The 22,948-nt window shown below is 53.5% G+C and overlaps 1 protein-coding gene across 3 annotated transcripts; it reads left to right on the forward strand.

The window, feature by feature from the left end:
* The first annotated feature begins 214 nt into the window (after positions 1-214).
* TKT (transketolase) lies at positions 215-22,357 on the forward strand. 3 transcript variants are annotated; one of them, XM_081524988.1, is made up of 14 exons: positions 215-454; positions 3,493-3,495; positions 8,470-8,566; positions 10,168-10,265; positions 14,138-14,329; positions 15,818-15,936; positions 17,256-17,449; positions 17,749-17,913; positions 19,077-19,233; positions 19,354-19,484; positions 20,101-20,184; positions 20,293-20,386; positions 20,943-21,065; positions 22,071-22,357. In XM_081524988.1, exons 1-14 carry the CDS (start codon positions 348-350, stop codon positions 22,244-22,246), a joined length of 1,740 nt encoding a protein of 579 aa, XP_081381114.1. In that variant the 5' UTR covers positions 215-347; the 3' UTR covers positions 22,247-22,357. The 3 variants fall into 3 exon arrangements, with proteins under 3 accessions (XP_081381114.1, XP_081381111.1, XP_081381113.1); XM_081524985.1 differs by lacking the exon at positions 3,493-3,495 and adding an exon at positions 9,364-9,477 and having other exon boundaries at positions 8,449-8,566; XM_081524987.1 differs by lacking the exon at positions 3,493-3,495 and having other exon boundaries at positions 8,449-8,566.
* Positions 22,358-22,948: the final 591 nt, after the last annotated feature.

Below are 22,948 nucleotides of genomic sequence, written 5' to 3' on the forward strand. Positions count from 1 at the left end.
CTCGCAGATTTCGGGGGGAAGGAAGGAGGAACCGAGAGCTGAGGCGGGTGAACAGCATCGGGTCGGGTCGCAAGACGCGCAGGCTCGCGGCGGCCTCAGTTTCCCTATCAGCGCTGGAGGGCTGGGGCGGAGCTGCCTGCGGAGGTCCGGGGGCGGGGCGGGGCAGGGCGGGGCGGGGCAACCTGGGGTGATGCCGGCGCCCCGCCCCGCGGGCGGTTCCCGGGACTCTTAACGCGCCCGCGAGCTGCCGCAGGCCTCGGCCGCTGCTTGCCGCTCCGCAGCCCTGCGTCTTAACGTCCCCGTCTGTGTCCTCTGCCTCGCCACCTGCCCGTTCGCCCTGCCTCGCCATGGAGGCCTACCATAAGCCTGATCAGCAGAAGCTGCAGGCCCTGAAGGACACAGCCAACCGCCTGCGTATCAGCTCCATCCAAGCCACCACGGCGGCCGGATCAGGGTGAGTTGGGACGCTGGGCGGCGGCGCCGGGGTGCGGGCACGGCGGCTCCGTGTCGCGCTGCACTGTGCCCCCGCGGAGGAGGCGCCGGGGGTGAGGTTGGGGGGGTGAGGTCGGATGGTGGAGCGCGCGCGCCTGGGAGGTCTGGACCGGACGATCCTTCCGCCGCGCCGGTCCTCAGCCCGGCTTCCGTCTGCAGGGGCCCGGCTCTCTGCGCGCCTTAGGCCGGCTCGGCCCCTCCTTCCCCTCCGCTCTAAGGCGCAAGAGACGCGGCTCGGCACTGCGGAAGCCCCTCGCCCCCCGTGCGGAGAGGGCCTCCATTAGGGCGCTCCCGCCGAGAGCCAGGCCCTGTGCTTGGCATCGGCACACGCGGCCCCTGGACCCTTTAATCTCTGGTAATTGGTAACGTTCCACCCACACGTGAGGAAACCGAGGCTCAGCTTTTGTCAATTGGCCGAGATCGGGCGCAGCGAGAGCTGGAATTTGAACCGGCTCTGCCCGCGAGAGCGCCTGTTTTAACCCCTCACGTTGCTGGGAAGCCTGGGGCCCTGGCCTTGTCCCTACCTCAAACTACCCGTCCCTGTCGGCACCTCACATTCCTGTTAAGAATCACATTTTTGCTACCTTGGGTTTGGAGCAAGAGTGCTGCGACTTCAGGGGAGTAAGGGTGAGGAGGGAGGTGGCCACGTGGATGCAGAGCCGTTGCATACCTTGTGAACTGAAGGTCTAAGTGAGATCTCCTCTGGGGCCAGGACAGGAGGAGGGGATGGGATGGAGGAAGGGAGGTTTGAAAGGCTAAGAGAACCAAGAACCAAGTCTCAGGGCCTTGGGGTGAACATGCAGGGCCAGCCTCCACTTGCACTTTCCCTAAGACAGGCCCATCCCCCAACGCCCTTTCCCGCCAGCCCTTGTGGCTCAGAAGGCGGAGAAAGGCTGCTGTCCATCTCAGGGAGCCTTCTCTGAAGGTGGCCAGTTGCAGGGACAGTAATGATAACCGGTCACCTGTGCCTCTGGAGGCGTCCACTGGGGTACTTAAAGTCAGCCAATGAGTCACTTCAGAGCCTGTTTCCCCCTCTGTAAGATGGGAACAATAGTAGCTCCTACACACTGGGTAGTTTCCCGGATTCCAGCCCTTTGGGGCTTGGGACTAGGCTGCCCAGACAGCATTTCATGATGGGTTCATGAAATGATTTTGAAGTCTGGGTGGGGGATGGTTTCCGGGGACCTTCCCAGATTAAGTCTGTAGAACAAAGACAAGATTCTAGCTTCTGGCTAATTTCATACAGGGTATGTTTTTGTTTTATTTTTAATTTATTTTTTATTGAAGGATAATTGCTTTACAGAATTTTGTTTTCTGTCAAACCTCAACATGAATCAGCCATAGGTATACATATATCCCCTCCCTTTTGAACCTCCCTGCCATCTCCCTCCCCATCCCAGCCCTCTAGGTTGATATAGAGCCCCTGTTTGAGTTTCCTGAGACATACAGCAAATTCGTGTTGGCTATCTATTTTACATGTGGTAATGTAAGTTTCCATGTTACTCTTTCCACACATCTCACCCTCTCCTAAGATTTGTTTTTAATGAGTAAATCCTAAGCTCCAGTGAGGGGCTCATGTTACCAGGAAGACTTTTTGGACAGGTGGGAAGCACCAGGCCAGAAAATGGAGACAAACTGGAAAGGGGGAGACCAGGCTCAGCAATGGGCGTCTCAGGCAGTTTGAAGGCACTTGAAGAGAAATGCAACAAATATTTACAACTTGGGAGGGGGGCTCCCAAAGGGAAAGGGTGTCTAGTGGGACTCCTGGCTGGGTCTTTGTTAGATATATAGTTAAACTCTGATTTCTACAGGGAAAAGATACTGGCTTTGGCAACTGAGTTACAGGCAGGTTTATACCGTAATGCCTGGAGGAGGAACTCACTGAACTCAAAGTGCCCATTTACAAAGAGAAAAAAGGGGAAAGATACAGGGATTCCTGTGAGCTGTGAGCAAGCCTAAAAGATTCAGGAAAGAAATCCTTAGAGATACATGCCTCAAGACCAAAAAAAAAAGAAATACTTAGAAAACTGAATTTTCAGAAGGAAGTAACATTACTGTGTAACCTCTGTCAAAAGAGATTTTGAAAGGCATGTGGCAAGAGTTCTGTGTGCAAAAAAAAAAAAAAACCCAAAACAAAAAAACCGATGAAGGAAGACTTGAACAGGCCTCCAAGATGTTTGTTTTGAGGCGGTTCCCTCATGACAGTGGGTGAGCTCTGCAAAGTGAAGGTGCAGCTTTGAGGCCTTGGTGCTGTACAATCATGGTCAAAGTGACCTTCCTGCCAGGCTGTCTCCTTCCTAGGGGAGCTTACATCCCCGGTGGTGCAAATAGCACTTTGACCAAAAGTCTTTGCATGGTCACTGCAGATGCTGGATTGATAGTGGGTCAGTGAGGACCACAGGGTCCTGATATCTCGGTAGCCTTCCCCTTCCTCGGCCATCACTGGGCAAGTGACAGTGAACCTCCCCAGGCCTGGGAAGTGAGGACACTGGCCTCTGTGTCGTGGAGCTGAGGGACAGCCTGCACAGAGGGCTCATTGTGCAGCAGCCAAGGCTGCTCCAGGTCACCTAGCCCTCCCTCCGCGTGCCGGAGGAGCTGTGGCAGCCATGGCAAGTGTCCAACTCACCCAGTCTTTAAAAGATGATACTCAGGAGCTTCCCTGGTGGTCCAGGGGATAAGACATAGAGCTCCCAATGCAGGAAACTTGGGTTCGATCCCTTGTCAGGGAACTAGATCCCACATGCTGCAAAAAAGACCCGGTGCAGCCAAAAAAAAAAAAAAGTTGACACTCAGTGGCCTTGTCAGAGGGACCCTGACTGCTGAGGCTCTTGGTGGAGATTTCATAGTTCTCACCAACCACGTTAGGCTCACAGTATCCAAACAGTCCTAAGTGTTGTCTGAGGACTCCATCAGAGTCAGACCTGAATCTGAAGGCTCAGGCTGTGCTTAGAGGTCCCCAGGGCTCTGACCCACAGTGTTGGGGCAGGTACTCAGGAACAGAAGGTCTGGCCAGGCCTGGCTGGTGGGCACAGAGAGACAAGAATCTCACCGTAGCTGTGTGCCGAGTGACTGTGCCTTTGTCGAAAAGGCCCTGTTCGTTCGAGGCCTCAGTTTCCCCATCTCGAAAGAAGTTCATAGCTAGGTGGTTTTCAAACGGGGTTTCTTGAGAGCGGGGCTGGGAGACCAGAATGAGCAAGCTCTGGGGTCCTGCCACCACCTGTTGTGGGTTTCATGTCCTGGGGAGAGTCTGTGTGACCTTAAAGTGGCTGAAAGTGCATCCTTGCCAACCAGCTCTGGTGATTAGGGACTTGGAGTTTTCAGAGGGCTCCTGTGGGGCCCAGCCTATCTGGGCAGAGAACTGCTGCCCAGGGCTTCTGCATTTGGTCTGCCTTCACCCCAGCTTAGCCCTGACTGAGGCAAGAACAAGCCTGTTGGGATTACCCCAGCAGCAAGCAGCATTTCCCAACTCCCTGTGAGGACACCTGGCTGTCCTGCAGGGACTCTGTTCTCTGCCTCTGAACTCAGCAGGGCTGGTGGGTAGCGCTTCCTGAAGCTGAGAACCTGGTGCGCCTAGTTAGGATCTGAGACGTTCTCCTGGCTCCCCATGAGCTGATGACACTGTGGCCCCTGGGCCACCATCTCTCTGACCCCTCCCTGGACTTGGCCTCTGTAGGTAGGTCTGTTGTCACTAGAGCCCAGTCCACAACATCAGGAACTCCCTTATTGTGCACAGGACAGCTGCCTGCCCTGGATGCTGGGTCCTTCTGCAGACTCTTCTGCAGTACTTTTTCCCTGAACAGCGAGGTCAAGTCCACTCCATGAGGTGGGCTTGCAGGAGCTGGTAACTCCCCCAGCATGTGGGTCTGGCTGATGGGAGCCTGCACTGTTTGACCTTGCTCAGAAGTCAGTTGCACCCATGGCCTGGCTGTAATCTCTAAAGACTGCACAACTGGGTAAGGGAGTGTGGCCTCTTAAGAACTTCCTCATCTGGGCCCTGAGCACCTTCTTCCTTTCAAATACCATCCTTTTGCAGCTCTAGTGAGGTATAATTTTCATATCATGGCATTCTTAGTATATGGTTCAGTGGCTTCTAGTAGATTTAATGTATTGATAGTGAGTTATTAATGCAGTAAGTTTAAGTGAATTTACCACTTACCATTTTAACTCTTCTGGATATTTCATATAAATGGGGTCCTACAGAATGAGGTCTTTAAGGGTCTGCCCTTTTTCACTTAGCACAAAGTTATGGTCGTTATGTTGTAGCACGTAGTGAATGAACTTTGTTTTTATTGCTGGATAGTCTGGTGTTTGTATAAACTACATTTTGTTTATCCATTCATTCTTCACCTACTCTTAGCATTTTGCTTTTCTCCTGGCTCTTCTGATGGTCGACTGCAACCTTGGGCAAGGCAGTTCCTTTCTGTGGACCTCAGTGGTCTTATCCTCAAATGAGGAGGTTAGATTTCATATCTGATATTTTTAGAGCTAGGATTTTACTGAGCAGTTGCCATTTTTCTATGCACTGTGCCAGGCTCTTTACACACAAAAACTACCTCATTCAGATTCTGCTATATCTCCATTTTACGCAGAGGAAACTGAAGCTCAGAGAGTTCACATCCCTAGGGTCTTGGAACCTTGGCACATCATTTGTTTAGTGCATTGTTTGTGTCAGATGCTCTTCAGGCGCGAGGCTACAACAGTGAAAAGGCTCAATCTCAGGCATGGAGGCACTCTTCTCAGGCAGGAGCCACCCATCATGGTTCCTGGAACAGAAAGAACAAGGATGGCTTCTGAGGTTTGCTTCTGCCTTGGCATCCTAGGATTCTCTCCTGAGTTTTTTTTTTTTTTAATATATGCCTAAAAAAAGAGTATAACTGATGTACATATTATAAATAATGAACCTGGTATACCTTCCACCAGGCCTAAGAACTGGGATATTACAGGGCTTTAGAACCTACTGGGTGTCTCTCCCTCCTCACAGAAGGAAGGTTTCCTCAAGAAAGAGCTATACCCTGAGTTTTGCATTTTATTATTTTCCTTATAGTATAAGTTCATAAACAGTATGGTCTTCCCTGGTAGAGATCTGTCTGCAGTGTGCTTTGTTCACATGTTGTATGTGTGAGATTTTATTGAGATTGCTGCATAGTATTCCAGAAATATATTGTCATCAAATATCTTCTTGATAGACATGAAGGTGGCTTACAGATCTGGTCATTGCACGTTGCGCTGTGAGTGCGGTCCTAGAAGTGGGGCCTTACGGAATGTGCATTTACAGCTGTTGATTTGGTCTTCTTAATAGTTAAAAGGTTGCTTAGGTTTTCTATCTCTTCCTGAGTCAGTTTTGGTAAATCATTTTTTCCTAGACATTTTCGTGTTTCCAAATTTATTTGTATTTTATCATCTGTTCTTAAGCCCATCCCTCCACTTCTAATAGCACCCTTTCCTTTTTCTGGATCCCGCCTTAACAGAAGTTAGCTAAACCTTTCATCTTTTTTTCTTTTCTGAAGAGCTAACTGTTGGCTTCAATTTTTAAAAATCGTACATTTGCTTCATATTTCATAAATTTTTGTTTTTATCTTTCTACTATCTTTGAGCTCAGTGCATTTTTTAACTTTTTAGGTTGGATCTTCACTGTTGGGTTTTCAACTCACATTTCTTACTTTTTCCTTCAGTAACTTAGTTTTTTCTACATAACAGATTATTTTTCTTCCTGTTTTGAGGCATGAGAGAGGCTATGGCCGTGCTCACCTCCCTGGTTTGTTCATTTTTTGAGGTCTTGAGGTATGTGTAGGACAGGGAGAAGGGCCCTCATGGCAGCTGGCAGTATTATCTCTTGATAATGGAGCGGATCGTAGCCTGAGGGCTGAGGGATCTTCTCTGCACTTTTTATGCAGGAAAAAAAAAAGTTCACTTTTGAGCAGGCAGAGAGAGTGCTGAATGGAAGGGAGAAGGGAATATCTGGAAGGTGTGTCCTCCCCTGGGGTGGGTGGGGAGGGCTTTGGGAGACTTACTTAGGCCCATCTGCCTCAGCACCACCTTCATAGACTGAACTAATTGGAAATAAGTAGACAGGTTATTTGGCAGGTATGAAGGTAGGGCCAGCAGTGTGTCCATCATGCAGGCTTTCGAGGAAATAAAATATTGTAGGCTCAACCCTCATGCCTTTCACGATTCTTTGCGATCCCATGGACTGTAACCTGCCAGGCTCCTCTGTCCATGGAATTCTCCAGGCAAGAGTACTGGAGCGGGTTGCCATTTCCTTCTCCAGGGGGTCTTCCCAACCCAGGGATCTAACCCAGGTCTCCTGTGTTGCAGGCAGATTCTTTACCAACTGAGCTACTAGGGAAGCCTGGTTAAAATCAAGTGCTTCTCAATTTCTGGTGTCTCTTCATGGGTTACCTCCCTCCTTCCATGTCAGCTTTGCCCAAGCGGGCACGCTTTTGCCATGCACAGAAAGTGCTTTTGCCAGGCCCTTTATCCCTGAAGCCCCTTCCTGGAAATCACTGATGGGCAGGAGAGGCTGAGCCCCGTCCTATGCCTGCCTTCTATCTCTTGGAGCAATTTGGCCTGCTGTCCACCCATATCCTTCCCTCACTGTTCTCAGAGGATCTTGACTTTTGAAACAGGGTTCCTCAGGGACGAGGCTGCCCTCGGAGGGAGGAGAAAGCAGGAGGTCAGCCTGGCTGGTGTTGACTGGGGTATCCGTCCGTTCCTCCCCGCCCCACTGAATTCTGTGCTAGGGACAGGGAAGCTGGGTTCCTGCCAGGCAGGGAAGAGGTTTCTTGTTCACATTTCCTCACCTCCCTCTTTCAGGTCTAGTGTCTTTCCCCATGACCCAGGAGTTCGTAGAAATGGTTAAGTATAAGACAACTGTGTGCTGGGGATGTGGCTACTAAACCAGCATGGACAGTTCCGAGTTTCTCTACTAATGTGTCTGCTCTGGGAGTGACTCACCCCTAACCCGTGCGGGGAGCCGGCTGCAGGGAGGAGGGAGGCCCACGTGAACTCCAGATGGTGCATGTGCCCTTGGGTTTGGCAGTGGGCATGTTGCAGGGTGGAGGGGGCGGCTGGGAGACATGTGCCCTGAGGCTGACATTGTAGTCAGACTGTGGACCAGAGGGCTTCAGGAATTATAGCATGTCCTGCCGGGAACCCTAATCTCTACTCCTGGGGTCTGGGGCTGAATCAGTCAAGTGGGTCCTGAGAAACCTCAACAGGTCTCATCTCTGAGATGTGCTGTCTCTAGCTAAGTCCTCTACCTACTCGCCATTCAAGTAAGTGTGCAGTGAATAGAACAAGGGCCGAATAAAGGCAGCTCCCTTGACCCCACCAAGACCTGGAAGGACAGGCTCTTGGCTACTGTTGGCCCCACCCCAGCTCTTGTCTCAGGCAGAAGGAATTTTTTATTTTCATTTTTTTAGGATTGTATCCTTTGTAGAAGAAAAGAGATTGCTTTTGCCTTTTAAGTTCTGTACGAAAGCATGGTTTCTGGTGCTATACCACCCCTCAGAATGCCCATTAAAAGGCTGCTGAGTAGCCCAATGATGCTCTTGGAGAGCCTAAAGCCCCAGTTTCCACACTGCCCACCCTATGGGTTGAGTCTGCTGGAAGTCTCGGTCCTTTAATCCCTGACTGTGGCCATGGAGGGGCCCTGGATCCGTGAGGGCCATGAAGGCCAAGTTGCGCTGACAAGTGGGCAGAGTCCTGGGCAGTCCCTGTGGGATTTAGCTCACTGGTCCTAGAGGGGCTACTGCAGTCTCCTAGGCCCCTCCTCCTCCATGTCTCTGAGGGTGCAACCCCCATGCAGCCCTCCCAGGGCCCAGATCACGTGGCTCCTTGACAGCTCAGGCCCTGGACTCCTTGATACCTGCCACCTGCAGTGCTCGGGTGTGGTGAGGCCTGGGGTCAGGGGTCTGGGGCCGTGATACATGTGTCCATGTCTCTCCTGGGCCGCAGCCACCCCACGTCATGCTGCAGCGCTGCTGAGATCATGGCTGTCCTCTTCTTCCACACCATGCGCTACAAGGCCCTGGATCCCCGGAACCCTCACAACGACCGCTTTGTTCTCTCCAAGGTAGGAGGCCAGCCCACCGCCCTTCACCTCAGCCTGGGTGGGCCCTGGAACAGTGAGAAGGAGACCTGCCTCCCTGATGTAAGCCCAGCCTTTCGCCACCCTTCCTCACCCCAGGCTCCTTCTCCACCTGCCCCACCCGGTCCGGCCCCCTCTTGCTCGGTGCCGACCCTGCTGGTAAAGTTTAACTAAGAAATAAATGACTGAACTAGTAGGAGAGAATGGAAATGATCTTGGGGGTTCCACTTGTGTTTGGTGTTGACTGGCAGTCCAGGTCTGGGGTACAGCTTTGTGGCTTTCTGCATGCGTCTCTGCTGTGCCAGTACCCAGGCCATGCTCGCTCCCTCAGGAGTGAGGGTACCCTGCAGCAGAGTTTGGGATGGGGAGCCCTGACCACCCCCCACCCCACCCACCGCGTGAGAGCCACAGCCACAAGCCATGCCACGAACCCCCCAAATCCACCAGTACCCAGGCCTGGCTCTGTGGCCTCTGGTCTCTCGAGGCAGGCATGAGAGCTTAGAAGTCTGTCCAAGTCGGCTCACATGCCAGAACCCAGGGATTAGAACGACCGGCTGCCTGCTGGGGTTTTGGCCTCCGCAGCCTTACAGCTGTGTTCCCCCTGCACCTGTCCTGGGCTCCGCTCGGCCTTGACTGTGGGAACCTCAGGCTAGAGAAGGATGAACGGAGGGGAAGTGGCCTTTGCTTCCTTCTCTGAAAGGGGTATCCTGGCCGGCAGGCTCGGCCAGGCCCGGCAGGAACAGCTCTTCATCTGACCTCTCCCCACGGTCTGTCCCCTGCAGGGCCACGCGGCGCCCATCCTGTATGCTGTCTGGGCTGAAGCCGGCTTCCTGCCGGAGTCAGAGCTGCTGAACCTGAGGAAGGTCAGCTCCGACTTGGACGGGCACCCTGTCCCGGTAAGTGCGCCTCACCAGGAGCCCTGCAGGCTTCTGCCTCCATTTCCTGTTTCTCAAGGCTTGTGGGAAGGGGGCAGGGCACCCACTGAGGAGCTAAGGGTGTTAGAGGGCAGAGGAAGAAGTGGGTGCTTGGGGAACACTTTACCCCAAGCTTATGCCAAAGTCTGAGGCCTTTAAAGCCCCAACCTAGGATGCTCTGAGCTGACTGCCAGGAGGGCCTTTCCCCAGCACCAAATACCAGCTTCCCTTCCCCGCTGGGCCTCCTTGACCATGTAGACACAGCTTGGGAGATGAGGTTCACTAAGGGGGTGGCCGCAGGATACTGGGGATATCCAGGGAAGGGGCCCAGTATGTTCCTTAGAAGTTACTATGAAAACTGTCACATCCCATCAGGGCCAGCCACGAAGGCCAAATATTCAGTTTTGTCCTGAGTTCTCCCACTTGCTTCACAAGGTGGGTTCTTTTACAGGTGAGGGAACAGATTCAGTCCATGGCCTGAGATCACACAGCTCCCTGTGGGCTGAGCTGGTATTTGAACGACACTCACAATTACTGCTGAAAGGGAAAGAGTGGGAAATCACACCCCCTGGGTCTGGGTGGGGCGTGGCTGCAAGGCTGTCATGGCCAGGATCCTGGGAGGCACTTCTAGGAAACACTGTCTGTGGTAACTGAAGCCTTCTGTCATGACAGAAACAAGCTTTCACCGATGTGGCCACTGGCTCCCTGGGCCAGGGCCTTGGAGCCGCTTGCGGGATGGCCTACACAGGCAAATACTTCGACAAAGCCAGGTAATGCTCCCACTCCCCCACCCCACCCACAGTGCTTTGGTGGGTGGTCCTAGGGGCCCAGTTTTACTCTCTGCCCCCAAGCACCTCCTTGCCTGACTGAGACTGAGTGGAAACTGTGTCATTAACCGTGCATGCGTGGTGTGAGGCTGGTACCAGGACTAGCCCCCTTTTAAGATGAAGAAATCGGCTCAAAGGAATGAAAGGACATGCCCAGAGTCCCTGGAGTGTGGCCAGCAGGGCCAGCCTTGCATCCAAGGCCACGTGCTCCTTGGCCAGAATGCTTTGACTCAGGAGTTCCCTTGTTGCCCTCTTGAGCCCAGCTCCTGGACCCTGGAAGTCTTAGGAGGCCCCATCCCACAATGCCTGACCGGGTGCCACAAACCTAGGTCTGAGCCACTCGGCCTTACCTCAGGAAAGGAGTAGATGGTGTGTTCTGGGGGAATTCTGGGCCTCCGTGAGCCCCGCCTGTCAGCCAGGGAAGCAATGAAGCCTGGAAAGGTTGGTCTGTAGGGAGTGAGCAGCCTGGTCAGAGCTTTGCTGCTTCAGCACCCGGGCAGTTTAGGGGAGATGCCTCTTGAGGCAGGTTTCAGCCACAAGGCTATCCACCGTGGCCTGCAGACGGAGTCTCTGCTGTGGAGGGGAGGAATGTTGGCTACAGGCTGTTAAGGTGGTTTCTGCATTCCTTTACCCTTTGGGGCTCTGCACTCTGCTTAGAGCTTACTAGGGTTTCACCTTGGTAAGCCCCATGGGCTGGGTGGTGACATACGTACAGCTGTCCCTCCACACAGATGAGAAAACAGGTAAGATGTTTGCCTTGTGGTGGAGGCAGGATTTTGAACCCAGTGCGTGCATCCAGAGTCTGTATTCAGGGTCCCCAAGGCTGCTCTGAGGTGCCCAAGGGAAGCACAGGAGGTTCAGGGGGCCCGGTGAGTGGGAAGCTTCCCAGAGGAGAGGCTGAGGGAGCCTGGCCTGCAGGTGAACTGCAGGGAGCCTGGCTGGATGCTGCACCTCAGTGAGCACCTACTGTGTGCAGGGGAAGCTACTGAGACAGTTTTCTCCAGGAGGTAGACTGGGGCTGTGAGGCCTTCCAGACTCAGGCCAGTGTCAACTGACTGCACAGCCTCCCCGGCTGGGCTCTGGGGCCAGGCTCAGCTACACCCAGACGTGATGCACCGTGAAGTGAAGAAAGTCACGAAGAATGGGATGTGTGTTTAAGAGTATTTTATTTGGCACAGAACCAGAGTTGTGAGTTAATTATTCTCTACAGTTGGTTGAAATAATTCCTCGTGAAGGGTCATTTCCTGACCCTAACATAATGGGAGAAGCCAGTGTAGGGAGAAGGGGTTTAGCGGGGTTCTCGGCAGCCAGAGTTGGCTAAGGCTGAGGGGTTGAGGGAATTATCAGGCTGTGCGGGCTGCCAGAGGTCCTGATAGAGCAGATCCAGCCTCCAGTCCGGTCTGTCCAGCCAGCAGCCGGAGCACACATCCAACTGGCTCTTTTCCATTTCTCCCTCTCTTTTTTTTGGCCAAACTCTGCAGCTTGTGGGATCTTAGTTCCCTGACCAGGCATCAAACCTGAGGCCCCGGGCACTGAGATGGTGGAGTCCTAACTACTGGATTACCAGGGAATTCCCCATTTCTCTTTTAAATAATTTTTTTTGGGGGATTATAAAATACGTACTAATCTGAAACACAGGAATGCATTAAAAAGAAATGAACATGTTTCCCTATTCTTAATTCCCCCACCCCCATTTCAACCTTCTTAACAACAGTGCCTTCTATTTCCTCCACGTTATTGTGAGAAGGAACTTACAGATCTGTCATCCTAATATTTATACCCTTTTACCTAATGCTTTTTGGGAAAATCTGAACATTTCCTCACGCACTGTCAAGAGCTAGTTTTAATGCCCGTTCTGTTTCAGGAGGATGCTATAATGCATTTAGACAGTCATTTGTTGTTGGACATTTGAGGTGGTTTCCCAACTCCTGCAACAAATATTGGCACTCTCATTAGGGTCTCTTCATAGTAGTTCAGGACTGTGGGTATTTGCAGCTTCCGCCCCAAATCTAACAGCTTCAGGCAATACACAACCTCAGGGTTAGCCCCAGCTTCTGCAGGGCACCCTGTCTCCCCAGGCTGCCCTCCTGACCTGCATCTGAGGCTGTGCTGTGACTCCACTCTTGGCCCCAGTTCAACTTCCTTGGAAGTGGGTGTGGAGTTGGGAAGGTAGCTGGTCGGCTTCCCTGGAATCACTTTCTGGAGGAGTCAAGTTCCCTACTGGCCTCTGCCCAGCCCCATCAGACGGGTCATTTTGGGGAGCGGCTGTGCAGGACCCCCTGCACCTGCTGGGGGAACCAGTAGCCTGGCCCACTGGAGGCCGCAGGAGGGAAGGTACAGGCCTGACATGACATGGAGAGGATGAAGGGGCTCTCTATGGCCTGGAGGCCTGCAGGGGTGCTGAGTCATGCTGACAGCACCATGGCTGGCCGCACCTCTTCTCAGGCTCCTCCTGCCTTGGCCCTGCAACAGGGAGGCATGGAGGCCCGACCCACTGTGTCCTCTCCGAGCCATGCAGGCAAGCAGCCTCACTTCTGGCTTTCATACAGTTGACACTGAGCAAGCGAGTGGGGGTCTCTACATCCTGGTGCTCCTTCTGCTACGTGCAATCCTAGTCAGCAAGGAGTGGGCAGTCAAGACGGGGTTTGAATCCCCACTCGGCTGCTCAGCTGATCTTTAGACAAGTCTCTCGGCCTTTGAGCCTGTTTCCTTATCTGTGTGTTTCTTTGGGAATAACAACTGCACTTACCTTCTTGTGGGGCTTACCTTCACAAGGGGCTGCCCTTGTGGCTCAGCTGGGAAAGAATGCACCTGCAATGCAAGAGACCTGAGTTCGATCCCTGGGTTGGGAAGACCCCCTGGAGAAGGGAAAAGCTACCCACTCCAGTATTCTGGCCTGGAGAATTCCATGGACGGTATAGTCCATGGGGTAGCAAAGAGTCAGACACAACTGAGCGACTTTCACTTTTACTTTACCTTCTTGAGAGGGTTACTCAGTGCTAAGCACAGCTAGGGGGTGGGAGGTGGGGTCAAGGTCTCTGAGTTGCTCTCCCTGCCCCCAGCCTCACTCTTGGCTCCACCCTCCCCAGGGAAGATTCTATTTCTGGGTAATTTATCCCAACTTCTTTGTTCTTTATTCTGTGTCTTACTGCCTTTGGAACAATCGTAGCTACCTGGGTTGAGGGCAGGAGATGGCCCTTGGAGCGGGGGCAGAAAGCCTAAGCCCAGCTCTAGTCTTGGGCAAAAATCAGCCCTAGAACCTTGGGAGAAGCCCATCCTAGGAGGCACTTGCCCCCAGCAGTGATCTTGACCTTTAAGCCCCCTTGTGAGTGCTCATCTTCACCTGAAGCCTGCCTCTAGGGTGCTGCCTGGTGTGCATCGCAGGTGGCCTCTGCAGCCCACTTCACCTCTGCTCAGAGCAGAAAGGTCTCCTGTCCCTCTGGCCTGCCCAGTGAGTCCCAGAGCTCCCCCAGCAGTCCTGGTTCAAGGTGGGGTAGAGAGAAGCGGATGCACCCCTGTGGTGGGTGGCTAAGGCCCTCCCATCCAGCATGAGTAGTTAGCCCCCATGAACCTCACCATTTTCTTCATGCCCTAACAACTCCTGATTGTCCGGATCTTATTGGCCAGACTGCTGTCTGTCTGGAGCTCTTTCCTTGGCAGCCAGTACTACTTTCTGGAGCTCCTGACAGTTTCCGTCACAGCCCTTTCCTCACTGGGTGTGGACTTGGGTTTGGCACAGCTGTTGCATGTCCCAGAGGGAGAGGCCAGGGGCACAGGGACAGCCTCTAACCCCCTCCCCCCGCCCCAATCCACAGCTACCGGGTCTATTGCTTGCTGGGAGACGGGGAGCTGTCAGAGGGCTCCGTGTGGGAGGCCATGGCCTTCGCCAGCATCTACAAGCTGGACAACCTTGTCGCCATTCTTGACATCAACCGCCTGGGCCAGAGTGACCCCGCCCCACTGCAGCACCAGATGGACGTCTACCAGAAGCGCTGTGAGGCCTTCGGGTACGTACAGGGCAGTGACCTGAGGACCCTCATAGCGAAGGAGACCTCTATGCCAGAAGCTTTGCAGGTGCAGGGGCTGAGCCGGAGGTTAAGCTGCGTTTTGATGCAGCCTCACTTCAGGGTTTGACTCACATGGCATTTGGGCTTAAAGGGGTTGCCTTGGCCAGTGCCACAGATTTGTGGGCTGAGACACAGCTCTTGAGTTCCTGTATTTGCACACTGGTGTGATGGCTCTCAGAGCTTCCAAGTGATGCAACCTCATACATCCTCACTTTGTTTTTGGGTGAGGAGGCAGGAGGTACACAGTGTCGACCAGGCTCGCTCAGTACGTCAGTCCACTGGTCACCTCCTATGACCAGCCAGCCTGGGGAGGAGCAGCGGGCCCTTCTCCTAGGGAAATGGGAGATAGGATTTCCAGATTTCTCCCCTGGGCCTCGGATGGTTGTGAGTTCAGAGTCACCTGTTACAAAGCAGGGAGGTCTGTCTGGGTGGGCAGCATCCAGAAGGGCCCCCACCTTGATGTCCTTCCCCTGCCCCAGGTACAAGCTGCTCTGCAGTTGGGCTCTGAGGGCCCTGGACCTCCAAGGCCACCCTTCAGAGATGAACAATAGCCAGGGAAGGTGGGGGTGGAGTTCCAGTACCCGGTCACACAGACACAGGGCTGTTACCTCTTTTGTGAAGAGAGGAAAGATTTCTTTGGACGAAGGAAGAAACAGAGCCACGAAATGCCTCAGGGACAGACCTCCCCAAAACCACATGGACCTAGGGACTCGGAGTATAACCCTGGCAGTGTCCTTGGGTCTGTGTCCATACCCTTGTGACTACGAAACTAGATTCCTTAAGTCCTGGCTCCATCACTTAACTTGCTTTTGTGACCTTGGGCAGGTTGCTCCACCTTCAGTATCTCAGTTTACTTGTCTATAAAATGGGGTCAACAACAGGCTTAAGTGGGTTAATAGGTGCTCGGCTGCATGCTTTACAGAGTGGGTGCTCAGTAAGTGTGAGCTGTCACCTCTATTACTGTTAATCTGCCAAAAAGAATTCCAGAAAGGATTGGCTGAAAGAGAAAGTTTCCTTCTGGATGTTTGATAACATAGCTTGTTTTATACAAGTTTCTAACACTGCATCCAGCAGCCATGGAGAAGTCAGCTGAAATAAAAATTCATCAAAAATCTAGTAGTAGATTCCAAACTCAGCGTATTGTCCCAAGAGCAGCTTTCAGTAGGAAATGAATAGCTCAGGAATGAAAGACAATAAGCACACTGAGCTTTGCATTACTTAGAAAAGAGGAGGAAGGTCTGTCCAAAGGCAAACAAGAGGAAGTAAAACAATGTGAAAAGAGAAAATTAAACCCAAATTGGAAACAGGCAGGTATCCTGCCTGCCATCCCAGCTCCTCCAGGTCCTTTTTTGCAGTGGAAGGAGGGCAGGCCTTTCCCTGAGACCCTTGTCAGGGCCCTTGCTCCTCACAGCCCTTCTCTGTTCCCAGTTGGAACGCTATCATCGTAGATGGACACAGCGTGGAGGAACTGTGCAAGGCCTTTGGGCAGGTGAAGAACCAGCCAACAGCCATCATTGCCAAGACCTTCAAGGGCCGAGGCATCACAGGTCTGTACCTGAGCCTTCCACCCCCTGCCCTGCCTGGGACTGAGCCCTGCAGCTGACTTTAGAGCTGGAGGTTTTGGGGGGTACCACTGAGAGCCTGCCCCTTGCTTGCTCATTGGAGTGTACCCAGTCTGGGGAAGGAGGTGCAGGAGACTCGGTGGGCAGGGTGGCTGAGCTGGGATTTAGGACCCTGGTTGGCTGGCCTATGGGGGTCATGTATAGGCAGGAGGAGGCCTCTGAGTAAGGAGAAAGGACACTCCCTGGCTGGCATTCGCAGAGTGACCGTGGCAGCTCCAGCTGTCTGCCCTGAGCCAAAGGGCTGATGCAGGGAGCCCCAGGAGAGCCTAGGGAGACCTAGATTCTCCCCTCAGAGGTGAGCAGGGTACCCCTCATGCAATGGAAAAGGGATTCCAGAGGCTTGTACAGGTGGGTCGCCCAGGAGGGTCTGGAAGATAGTTCCTGAGCCGGGCCTGAGAGTTCTGCAGGCATTAAGTCCCTCCCTAGCACCCAACCATGGGTTCCAGACCCTTGTTTAGGGCTAGAATGGCCACTGCCCATTGTAAAGAAGGGAAGATGGGGCTAGAAGTGGCCAGGAACTTGACTACGGAGTCTGGCATTAAGAGAGTTAACTGCAGACCCTGGGCTGGCCTTCTGCCCACCAGGGGTCACGTCCCTCTCTGCCTGCGTGGACTTGGGGCAATTGAGGGCATTTCACTGGAATCTTGGGAGAGGTGTACAGCTCTCTGAGCCTCTGGGATACTGTCACTGAGATAGTGTCACTGTCACTGTCACAGGCCTCAGTGCTGCTGACACTCACCCTTCAGGTGTTACCACTACAGCTCCTGGGGGCGGCCTGAGTCCTTGGCTCTCCCTGGGCTGTGGTGACATCAGAGGTGACCTCAGAGGAGAGGGGTACTAAGCCTCACTGGCCCTCCCACACAGCAAGGCACCATGGTAGGGGGTGACTTTTGGCAGTGCTGACCCTGCCCTGGTCCTCAGCTTCCCTCCCAACTCCTTCGAGTGTGATTTCTGCAGCAGACCCCACTCTCCGCAAGCTTGGGGTGGGGAGGTGACGCACAGAACAGGTTGGGCCAGCATGCCAGCATCATATGTCCACCCACGCACGCCCCCTCCCACTGGGAGCTCCTGGAGGACTGGGCCGCCACTCAGTAGGGGCCTGCAGTTGAGCGCTGGTCAACACAAGTCCTCTCCTTACCCTCTGTGGTGGTGGCCTGCCCTCACATGGAGGGCCGGGCCCCCCCAAGCAGCTTCCTGGTCCCCTGAGAGCTGTCATCTTACCTGTCCCTATGTTGTACCTGTAGGGATAGAAGATAAGGAGTCTTGGCATGGGAAGCCCCTCCCCCAAAATATGGCCGATCAGATCGTTCAGGAAATCTACAGTCAGATCCAGAGCAAGAAGAAGATCCTGGCGACACCCCCGCAGGAGGATGCCCCCTCAGTGGACATCACCAACATCCGAATGCCCACCCCACCCAGCTACAAAGTTGGGGACAAGGTACCCAGTTGAGCCTCCAGTTTTCTGGACTGGCTAGGCCGGGGTGGCAACAGTTCTCTACTTTTCGGACAGTGGGGCCGGGAGAGAGAAAAGGGATTTTTTCAGGTTGAGGAGGAACCCTGAGATGTTGCTCCTTGCAGTTCTTTCAGGGGGACAGCCAGCTCTGGAGTTATTTACTTTTCTGTCCCTATATTTGATCCTTTTCCTCCCTGGCGGAAGCTGTGGCCCAGGGGCTGAGCAGGGCTCCAGGCCACATGCCTCCTAAGGTGCTCAGCCTACCCACTCTTTCCTCCGCACAGATAGCTACCCGCAAGGCCTACGGACAGGCCCTGGCCAAGCTGGGCCATGCCAGCGACCGGATCATCGCCCTGGATGGGGACACCAAGAACTCTACCTTCTCAGAACTCTTCAAAAAGGAGCACCCGGACCGTTTCATTGAGTGTTACATTGCTGAACAGAACATGGTAGGTAGAGCTGGGGTCTGGGGGGTGTGGTCTAGGGCTGAAGCCCTCCCACTCCCTTGAGCAGCTGTATCGGCATACTGGTCCTTGACCCAGCATGGACCCATGACCTCAAGTGACTGGTCAGGGAGGGGTGATGTGATACCCAAGGACTGGGTGAGTGGAAACAGGGGAGCTGAACAGGGATGCTGCACGCCAGCCAGGGATTGTGGTGGATGGGCTTTCTCTGGGGGTAAAGGGCTCTGCGGATAGAAGGGCAGGCACGCCCAGGAGGGTAGTTTTAGCAAAGGCCGCTGAACCCTTTTATGCACAAGGCTCTGGCCCTTGCCGCCCTGCGGGATACAGAGATGAGAGAGTTTGCTGGACCTCTACCATGTGCATGGTTGTATTCACAACTCCATGTCAGGAACTATGGTTGTTAAATGAAGAACAATGTTTTGTCCTATTTTTCAAAAGATCTGCTCCTCTCTGCAGAGGGCCTGCAGACCCCTAGGAGCTGAGAGCTTCCTCCCCCTGGTGGCCACTTGGCTCTATTGCACCCAACATTCTTCCTCCTAATACCTGAACCAGAAGTTGTCTCTGGCTTCTGGCCTTGGCAGCTGGAAGATCCAGACTAAACTGGTGAGGTGTGGAGAGGGTGGGGGCTGGGGAGGCCCCAGGTGTGCTGGGGAAGGAGGGCTCATGTCAGCTGGTGGATTTCATAGCTGTGGAGGTGGTGCCAATTTGGAACCAATGCCTGCACTCAGTGCTTCTAGGCCAGGATTTGGGGCCTAGAGCTTCCAGAGCTTAGGGTTGCAAGGGCTTGTCTTTGCAGAGGCCTTGGGGCGACAGGGAGATGGTGGAGGGGAACTTGTACAGGCCTGGGAAGGATGAACCATCCATGCCTAAGCTGACTAGCTTGCTCTGTGAAAGGCTTTGCTTGCTGCTAGAAAAGTATTCCCCAGGAGAGTGATTTTTTAAGAGAACTTTTGAAATGGTTATATCAGTTCAAAGGAGTCTGGAAACAGACTGGAGTCCCTAGGTGCACAGGATCACTTGCATGAGAGGAGGAGAATTAACAGTTACTAGGATGACAAAACCCTCACCTCCCAGGAGCTGGCCCTGAGAGGTCCTGGGCTTCCTGGCCACCTCTCCCTTGGGGCTGACTCCATCTGCTCTGTCCCCAGGTAAGCGTCGCCGTGGGCTGTGCCACACGCAACAGGACAGTGCCGTTCTGCAGCACCTTCGCAGCCTTCTTTACACGGGCCTTCGACCAGATTCGCATGGCAGCCATCTCTGAGAGCAACATCAACCTCTGCGGCTCCCACTGCGGCGTGTCTATCGGTGAGTGGAGCTGGGGTGCTTACACCTGTGACATCCTCAGACTTCTGGAGCAGGGTGTGGGGCCAGGATTCTATTACATGCATGGGGTCTTACATTGACATATCCTTTCCCACACCCTAGGAGAAGATGGGCCCTCCCAGATGGCCCTGGAAGATCTGGCCATGTTTCGGTCTATCCCCATGTCAACTGTCTTTTACCCAAGTGATGGAGTGGCTACGGAGAAGGCAGTAGAATTAGCAGCCAATACAAAGGTGGGTCTTGTGACTTCTTTCTTCAGCTGCAGCTAGTCCTTCCCTAGAGAGACAGGAGGGGAGGCCAGCATGCCAGCCCAGAGCTGCTCATTTGCTGCCCCAGAATGAGTATCTCCTGACTTTGCACTGGTGGTGTAGCTTGGAGGAATTAGATCAGGAAAAATGAAATACACACCACCCTTCCTGCTACGTGGCAGACATTGCTAACTGATCACCACACTCTTTGCCCATTGAGCATCCCAGCAGCTCCTGGGATACTCCAGTCTGGCTCCCTGCCTCCAATTTGGAAGTTGAGGCTTATCTGCCCTCCCTGAGGTGGATTCTCCAAAACAGAATGAACTGAGTCCTGACCAAGAGCCACCTGCTGTTGACCAGACAGCCCCTACGTGGTTCTCGTTCCTCTGTCTGAGGATAGGGGCTGAGGTACACCACTTGGGTAGGGGCAACCCTTCCTGGAAGCTAGTCTACCTGATGGAGACTCTTCTGTCTGGGACTTAGGGCTGGCTCTCACACAAGAGGAGTATTTGGAGAGGCACACACTGCAGAGGAAAGACTCTGGCCCTTGAGATTAGATGTCCTACATCCTAAAATCCTTCATTATTCTGTTTCATTCCAGGGTATCTGCTTCATCCGGACCAGCCGCCCAGAAAATGCCATCGTCTACAACAACAATGAAGATTTCCAAATCGGACAAGCCAAGGTCAGTTGCAGTTTATGCCCCAGTGAGACCCCATAGAGTGAGCCCGAGGTTGGGACCCGCCCCAGGCCACCAGTCTCTGAGCCTCACTGGCCCCCATGTTGCCCCCAGGTGGTCCTGAAGAGCAAGGATGACCAGGTGACTGTGATTGGTGCTGGGGTGACCCTGCACGAGGCTTTGGGAGCTGCTGACCTGCTAAAGAGAGGTAAGGAGGGTGGGACTCACAAAGTCTTAGACGGGGCACTGACTGCAGACCAGGTCTTGGGGATGAGGAAGAATCTCATCAAATGATGAGAATATTAATAGAAGCCATACTTGGAGCCCTTATTGTGTGCCCGGCTTGGTGACCAGATCAGAAGCCCTGGAGCCTGACCATAGGACTTGAATCTACTTAGCTGGCCTCTAAGTATGTTATTCAGTATCACTGTGCCTCACCTTACCTCAGGGCAGACTCTTGGAATGTTCCTCTGACTTCTTCTTTAGCTTGAAAAGCATCTTTGATGGAGTTTCCTGACAGTTCAAATGCCAGCATCCTGCAGCCCAGGGCAGGAGGGGAGAGGAGGGGTGCTCTTCATCTTCCTAGAGACCACTTTCTCCCAAATCAGGCCAGGGAGGCTCCCAGGTGGAGGGGTGGGTGGCAGAGGACATGGCACCACAGGTTAACAGAGGTGGGGGTGAGCTGTTAGGGGTGGGTAGCTATGTGACAGGCTCCCTCCCAGGGTGCCCATCCTTAGCCCACCCCTCTTTTTCTCCCCTCACAGAGAAGATCAACATTCGTGTGTTGGACCCTTTCACCATCAAGCCCCTGGATAAGAAGCTCATTCTTGACAGTGCCCGTGCTACCAAGGGCAGGATCCTCACTGTGGAGGACCACTACTATGAAGGTGAGAGAGCTAGGGGCACACGGCTGGACATCCAGCCCCAGGAGGGTAGCTGCAGCCCAGGAAACCCAGAGCAGCTGGCACTTGGTTTCTTATTAGACCTCAGGCTTCGGGGGTGGACCAGTGAACTCAATGGCTGGAATGGCTCTTTGGATCCCTGCCTGATCCAGGAAACCTGCAAGGGTTCCAGCCTTGCTAACAGCACATGGTGGTTATGTCCCTGAAGTTCTTGAAAGTTAGGGCTGTTGTGGAGAATCAAACTGGGAAAGCAACACAAATATCAAACTTTTATGTGTGTGTGTGTTTGCTTAGTTGCTTCAGTCGTGTCCAACTCTTTGTGAATCCATGGACTGTAGCCCACCAGACTCCTGTGTTCATGGGGTTCTCCAGGCAGGAATACTGGAGCGGGTTGCCATTTCTTCCTTCAGGGGATCTTCCCGTCCTGACCCAGGTATCAAACCTGGGTCTCCTGCATTGTAGGCAGATTCTTTAACACTGAGCCACCTGGAGGGGGGAATGGCAACCCACTCCAGTATTCTTGCCTGAAGAATTCAATGGTCAGAGGAGCCTGGCGAGCTGCAGTCCCTGGGGTTGCAAAGAGTCGGACATGACTGAGTGACTAACACACATCTGGGAAGCTTTTATTAGTTCTATACAAAGCCGTCCTCCACAAGTATATGCTACCCTCTCCTCCATGGCAGGCCCCTGGGGAAGAGATAGGTTTAGACCCTGAAGTCAGGTGCATACGCTCGTTGGTTGATGCCCAGAGAATGGTGTTAAAAATGATTCAGAGGCCATATTTGGGCTTAGGGAAAAAAAAAAAGTGCTGTGATTGGTGATGTCTGGTCTGATTACAGGTGTGGGGCAGGGTGGAGTATATGCCCTTCACCCATCCTTAGGAAAGGGAATAAACTCAGACTGATTCGGGGCTGGGGGCAACTAGGGGCAATCCACTCACCATTCACCCTGAGGCTGCGTCCCCTGACTCACCTCCTTTCCTTTGTCCAGGTGGCATAGGTGAGGCAGTGGCCTCTGCAGTCGTGGGAGAGCCTGGAGTCACTGTCACCCGCCTGGCAGTCAGCCAGGTGCCAAGAAGCGGGAAACCAGCGGAGCTGCTGAAGATGTTCGGCATTGACAGGGACGCCATCGCGCAGGCCGTGCGGGGCCTGGTCACCAGGGCCTAGGGAGGGCGTTGGGTATGGTGTGGGAGTGAGGTCTACACATTCTTGAGATACTGGCAAAGGTGCTCAAAAGATGTATTGAGAGGAGTCATAAAATATATGTTTTGAGAAAAATGAATTGGCTCCTGAAATGTTTCTTCTTGGATGTGAATGCAGCCAGTGCCGGTTCAGAGGAAGAAGGGTAGAGGGAAAGGCGGGGAGCTTCGTGCATTTGGTTCTGGACCATGACCTGGGGAGGCCCCTCATCTGCCCCCCACTGTCAGCGGTGTTGCTGCCTCTTAGGCACCAGCTTCCAGCCCAGAGGCGGAAACCCTCACCCTCGGCTGGCCTTACAATCTAAGCCTCATCAACCCCAGAGTAGCAGAGGGATATAGGGCAGCTTATCCTGGGGAAGAAGGCGCTCCTTAGGTTGGCATCAGAATTGCAGGTGGTAGAAAAAACAAAAAGCTTTCACCCAGCACCGCAGACCGGCTCTCCTCAATTCCAAGTGTGCAGAACTCCCTTCAACTTGTGAAAACGCCTTGCCTGTAGGGCCGGGGACTCTAGTGTCCAGGAGCTTCTGCTTACACTTAGCTGTGCAGCCCTGAGCTCCCAGGACCACCGCTGATTTCTCCCTTGCTCCTCGGGCTCAGCTGGGGTAGCCCTTGTTGTGCTTAGTCACTGTCAAGCCCAACTCTGTGACCTTTTTGAGCTGTAGCTCACTAG

Source organism: Giraffa tippelskirchi, chromosome 9 (assembly GCF_054371585.1).
Source record: "Giraffa tippelskirchi isolate mGirTip1 chromosome 9, T2T-mGirTip1v1.2.pri, whole genome shotgun sequence".
NCBI classification, from domain to species: Eukaryota; Metazoa; Chordata; class Mammalia; order Artiodactyla; family Giraffidae; genus Giraffa; species Giraffa tippelskirchi.